Source organism: Salmo salar, chromosome ssa09 (genome assembly GCF_905237065.1).
Source record: "Salmo salar chromosome ssa09, Ssal_v3.1, whole genome shotgun sequence".
Classification (NCBI taxonomy): Eukaryota; Metazoa; Chordata; class Actinopteri; order Salmoniformes; family Salmonidae; genus Salmo; species Salmo salar.
Window position 1 is genome coordinate 66,907,312 of NC_059450.1, and position 6,097 is coordinate 66,913,408.

Genomic DNA, 6,097 nt, shown 5'->3' on the forward strand with positions numbered 1-6,097 from the left:
TCTGAAATGCAGGGAAAGGGATTAAATCCCTTGCGTTTGCCTCCTCTAATTCTCTCTATCTCTCCCTCTCTCTCTCCGTCTGCCTCTCATCACCCTACGTATATGTAGTCATTTCAATGGTATAACAAGCCTTGCTCCAGGGAGAGAGAGAGGGGGAGAGATAGGGGGAAAGACAGAGGGGGAGAGAGAGAGAGAGAGAGAGGGAGAGAGAGATAGATAAGGGATTAAAAGACGGGGTAAAATTGAGGGTAGGAGAGAGAGAGAGACAGAGTAATGCACACATGGACAAAATGTCATGCAGCTCTTTTCTGTACAGGCATAGAAGTGGGCTAGGTTTATGTTTGTTTACAGGCAACCCTAGTAAAAAAAAACACATCAGGAGTTTCATCTCTGATATGAACATCCCTCTTCAGACAACGATGGGTGATAGGATGTCCTGGACTCCACCTCAGAACTCCAACGTTGGGTGGGACCTTTAAAACTCCACAGACAGGGGTGGAGCGAGAGAGAAAGACAAAATAGAGTAAGAAGAAAAATAGAAGCGAGAGGGAGGGACGAGAGAGGGACGATAGAGTGTTACTTCACTTCGAGGATAGGGGATGGGGAATTGTACCAAGCCATCCATGAAAAACAAAATGAAAAAGGTAAGAGCAGTTCCATTTCCTTTTGCTTTTCCAAAGATATGGGACGAGAGAAGATTTTGCTCGCTTGCTTGCTATTTCCTTGCCTATGTGTTAATGCATGGAGTATCATGAAGATATTGACTAAATGTAGTTGCTCTGTATTTGTTCTCAATTTAGAACAGGTCCTGTGTGTTTCTAAATGACTTTGCTATTGATCTAAAGGATTGTCACAACATTGATCTGAAACAATATAACGTAATTCTTCTGAACAACTCCAGCAGAGACAACCTATGATGCTTCCTCTTCACCTATCTGCATAATGTTTCTGCATCGGCGGTATTGTACAATGGAGACCTTTCTTTGATTGTCTCCAAGAATGAGGAGTTCTTTATACTTGTGTTTCCTGAAAGGGCAGGCCCCGGAACCAGATCAATGGTATCTGGTTTTATCAACTTAATACTCACGTTACGTGTAGAGTAATTATTGACTAGACGTACTCTGTAAGTGTGTTATGTAACATTGTGCTAAGTCCCTGAGGTGAGCTGAGTGTCTGTGGCCTGAACACTTAGCAGAATGAACACCCCAATCCAACACTGAGCCAAGACTGAGCCTCGAAAAACAGAGCGAGAGAGAGAGAGAGAGAGAGAGAGGGAGGAAGCATGGCTTCTTGTAACCAATACACATACCGCCATGTAAACAGACAGAGAGTTCTACTTATTAGGCTTATGAGCCACTGGCTGACAGGGTTTACCATGTAGACAGGCAGAGTTAAACTTCCTAAAAGAGAAGAGATTGCCAATCCTTTCCTGTACTGTGTGCTGTTGCAACATCTGATATCCCTGAGGACTAGTGCTGTGGACAGCTGGCTGTCAGACCCCAGCAGACAGAGAATGAAACAGAGTGTGAAACCAACGACTGTTGGGTTCACTAGTTCTGCATGATTCTGGTTCTAAGGGGGCCGTCGAGCCCCGGGGGGACAAGCGTGGAACAGGGGGCCAGGAGGGGCCACGGTCGGAGGGCGAGAAGGAATCGGGAGAGGACAAGGAGTTTAAGGCGCCCCTGTCTGCACTGGTCCAGAACTGCACCGTGTTACACAGCATCGTGGGCCCTGCCTGCATCTTCCTCAAACAGGGCTTTGCAAGCAGCCAGATCGTACGTACACGCACTAGTGAACACAGACACACTCATCACACGCACACATACACACTTACAAATGCATACTAAATCATTCACGCACACAACGCCACTAACACACACACACGTCATCATCGTTATGTCACTTCATTTTCACCACGTGATATTCTCTCCACAATTAAGTTGTCATTTCACTTTCATAGTCATCATGGGACAACCAATCGAACCTGCTATATAAATTATATAGTGTAAAATAGTCTGAGAGGAGGCGAACCAAACCTTGATGTGTTGGCGCACTGTGTACACCGAGTGTACAAAACATTAGGAACACCTTCCTTCCCTTTTGCCCTCAGAACAGATTCAATTCGTCGGGGCATGGACTCTACCAGGTGTCGAAAGCGTTCCACAGGGATGCTGGCCCATGTTGACTCCAATGCTTCCCACAGTTGTGTCAAGTTGGCTGGATGTCTTTTGAGTGGTGGACCATTTTTGATACACATTGTAAACTGTTGAGCGTGAAAAACCCAGCAGCATTGCAGTTGTTGACACACTCAACCGGCGAGCCTGGCACATACTACCATACCCTGTTCAAAGGCACTTAAATCTTTTGTTATGCCCATTCACCCTCTGAATGGCACACATACACAATCCATGTCTCACTTGTCTCAAGGCTTAAAAATCATTCTTTACCCTGTCTCCTCCCCTTCATCTACACTAATTGAAGTGGATTTAACAAGTGACATCAATAAGGGATCATAGCTTTCACATTAATTCACCTGGTCAGTCTCTGTCATGGAAAGAGCTGGTGTTCCTAATGTTTTGTACACTCAGTAGATCATATACAGGGAGATTCCAAGAAGAACATCTGTAGTAAAGCCTATAAAGAAAAATTCATCTACAGGGATTTTCTCTTCCTATATTTCTCTGCCATCAAAGCACTCAACATTACGACCTACCACACCGGAACAGGCATGACCTACAGTGTGTGTGTGGTTGCGGCGACAATACACATTATGTGTACAAGGGTCTCACTCATACTAAACCTCCCAAATCTCCTAATCTCCAGCTGTTGCCAGGGGCAACCCTCCCTATGGTGATTCACGTTGACGTAAAAGTATTTCACCAGTTCCATAATACAAAAAATGTCTCCTTCAATGTAATCTGTATATATTTAGATTCCAATATATTCCATCCTTTAGACGTAATGTACTAGATAGACATAGTATTTAGGTTGACTTTGCAGAGCATCCTGGTTTACTCTTTCTAATAGTGTGTGTCTACTGGCCCGCTGCAAATCACATGTACTGCCCTGCCTTAAAAAGGAACACCAAACCGCAGACCTTCTGTCTTTCTATCCCTGCTTTCCTCTCATCCTCCTTCTTTCTTTGGCCAATTGGCTCCCATGGTCTTTGTGATTGAAGTTCATTGTGCATTTCTGAATATCAGTGGTTGTACATTTGTGTTTGTGGATCTTTAGATTTTCATCTGTGCGTTTGACTGCGGTGTTTGTGTCAACGTAAAAGCATGCGGCGTACGTCTGTCTGATCGTGGGTACGTGTGTAAACGGATTGTGCTGTTGTCATAAGTCTTGTGTGTTTGTGATGTACATGTGTGAGTGTGTGTGTGTGTGTGTGTGTGTGTGTGTGTGTGTGTGTGTGTGTACATGTTTTTGGTTTTACTATTCTTGTGGGGAGCAGGAAAATTCAGACAGGTGGTGGGATTTCACCTCCTCACAAGGAAAAAGGCTATTTTAGGCTGAGGGGTTAAGTTTAGGGTTAGAGTTAAATTAAAGATTAGAATTAGGGTTAAGTTTAGGGTTAGGAGTTAGGGTTTTGGGGTTAAGTTTAGGGTTAGGTTAAGGAAAATAGGATTTTGAATGGGAACACTTTGTTTGGTCCCCACAAGGATAGTAAAACAAATGTGTGTGTGTGTGTGTTCATATGCAACTACCAGTCTGCTTATGTGTGTCCCTCTGCTACCTCCGACAGGACAGGGACCTACGACCTGAGGAGATTGAAGGTAGATGACACCCCTCTATCTGCCATAGTCATAATCAGACCATTACACGTGTTTCAGTGTAGATGATCCAATTCTTACCCTGTGTGTGTGCGCTTGTATGTCTGTGCCTGTGTGCGCGCACAGAGCTCCGCGAGGCATTTCTGGAGTTTGATAAGAAGAAGAATGGCTACATCAGCTACAAGGATCTGGGAGAGTGCATGAGGACCATGGGCTACATGCCCACAGAGATGGAGCTCATCGAGCTGGGCCAGTCCATCTGTGAGTCTGACGTCATCATCAACATGAGACGGGGGGGAAACGCCACAGAATCATAGAATATCTGAAACTCTAGAGTGGTGTTATTACAGTGAATGATGGACCCAGGAAGCACGGAGTCACTAAAGAAAGACATTAGCCGTATCCATATTGTAACTGTGAGTAATAGTAGTCGTATTCCCGAGGGATCCCGAGTGGCGCAGCGGTCTAAGACACTGCATCTCAGTGCTAGAGGCGTCACTACTGTACCTGGTTCGAATCCAGGCTGTATCACATCCGGCTGTGATTGGGAGTCCCATAGGGCGGCGCACAATTGGCCCAGCGTCGTCCAGGTTTGGCCCGGGTAGGCCGTCATTGTAAATAAGAATTTGTTTTTAACTGACTTGCCTAGTTAAATAAAGGTTTAATAAATAAAATAAGAAAAAAAAAAATATATGTTTTTTCTGGTCTGTAGGTGGGGGCAAACTAGACTTTGAGGACTTTGTGGAGCTGATGGGCCCAAAGATGCTGGCAGAGACAGCAGATATGATCGGAGTGAAAGAACTGAGAGACGCATTCAAGGAGGTCAGTCTTTCTCTCTCAGATTGTGTGGGCTCAAAGCTGACAGAAATGGTTGCTGTCTCTCTCTCAACGTGAGTAACTGTCACTATATCCTCTCTCTCTCTTTGTCTTTGTCTTTGTCTCTCTCTCTCTCTTTCCCTCTCTCAGTTTGATACTAACGGTGATGGTCAGATCAGTGTAATGGAGCTTAGGGAGGCCATGAAGAAACTGATGGGAGAACAGCTGACAAACAGAGAGATTGATGAGATCCTCCGAGACGTGGACCTCAACAGGGATGGACGGGTCAACTTTGAGGGTGTGTGTGGGTTGGTTCTTCTATCCTTGTGGGGACCTAAAATACCCATATTTCCCCACATGGATAGTAAAACAAGGAAAATTCTCCCTCGTGGGGACATTTCCCACTTCCCCGTGAGGACAAAACCTATTTTAAATTTAGGGACTAGGTTTAGGGTTACAATTAGAGTTAGGATTAGAATTAGGGTAACTGTTTAGGGTTTCAGTACTGATTTATGTTTGTCAGAAACAGTGGCTTCAGCTTTTTTGTTGGTTTGTGTATAGGATAATACTTTTTCCTTTTTCTCTTTCTGTCACTTTCTCCTTCTTTTCACAGAATTTGTTCGAATGATGTCACGCTGAGATAAACAGATGGAGTCATTGTGTAACAACTGGAAAAGGGACCACTACATTTGTAGTGAACATTCGTGCACCATGCTAATGACTGAGCATCGATTTTATAACGTTATTTTTGTTAAGCAGCACTTATAAAGTTATGTTTGTTAAGCAGCACTTATGACGTTATTTTTGTTAAGCAGCACTTACAACGTTACTTTTATTAAGCAGCACTTACAGTAAATTGAGTGAACACCTAAGGTAGTTCTACAAATCTTATAACTCAAGATTTGACAAACATGCATAAAGGTGACAGAATTCAGATATTATGTAATTGTTTTAGCACTATCCACTCGGTAGTGGTGCGTAGGTAAAATCACCAGGGAAGCCAAGCCAGGGAAAACAAGCCATAGTACAGCCTATGTGTTGTGATAATTGCGTCGGTTGCTCTATAACCTGTTAGTTATATGCCTTCCCACCATGATATATAGGCCGAGGTAATATAGGCCTAAGGCCGAGACAATATAGGCCTAAGGCCGAGACAATATAGGCCTAAGGCCGAGACAATATAAGCCTAAGGCCGAGACAATATAGGCCTAATGCCGAGACAATATAGGCCTAAGGCCGAGACAATATAGGCCTAAGGTCGAGACAATATAGGCCTAAGGCCGAGACAATATAGGCCTAAGGCCGAGATAATATAGGCCTAAGGCCGAGACAATATAGGCCTAAGGCCGAGACAATATAAGCCTAAGGCCGAGACAATATAGGCCTAAGGCCGAGACAATATAGGCCTAAGGTCGAGACAATATAGGCCTAAGGCCGAGACAATATAGGCCTAAGGCCGAGATAATACAGACCTAAGGCCGAGACAATATAGGCCTAAGGCCGAGACA

At 44.3% G+C, this 6,097-nt stretch overlaps 1 protein-coding gene across 2 annotated transcripts; it reads left to right on the forward strand.

Annotated features, from left to right (window-relative positions):
- Positions 1 to 278: 278 nt before the first annotated feature.
- On the forward strand, positions 279 to 5,749 carry LOC106611672 (calcium-binding protein 2). Of its 2 annotated transcripts, XM_014212115.2 has the most exons (7): positions 279 to 644; positions 1,578 to 1,775; positions 3,746 to 3,776; positions 3,900 to 4,034; positions 4,486 to 4,595; positions 4,740 to 4,887; positions 5,203 to 5,749. In XM_014212115.2, exons 1-7 carry the CDS (start codon positions 600 to 602, stop codon positions 5,226 to 5,228), a joined length of 693 nt encoding a protein of 230 aa, XP_014067590.1. In that variant the 5' UTR covers positions 279 to 599; the 3' UTR covers positions 5,229 to 5,749. The 2 variants fall into 2 exon arrangements, with proteins under 2 accessions (XP_014067590.1, XP_014067591.1); XM_014212116.2 differs by lacking the exon at positions 1,578 to 1,775.
- Positions 5,750 to 6,097: the final 348 nt, after the last annotated feature.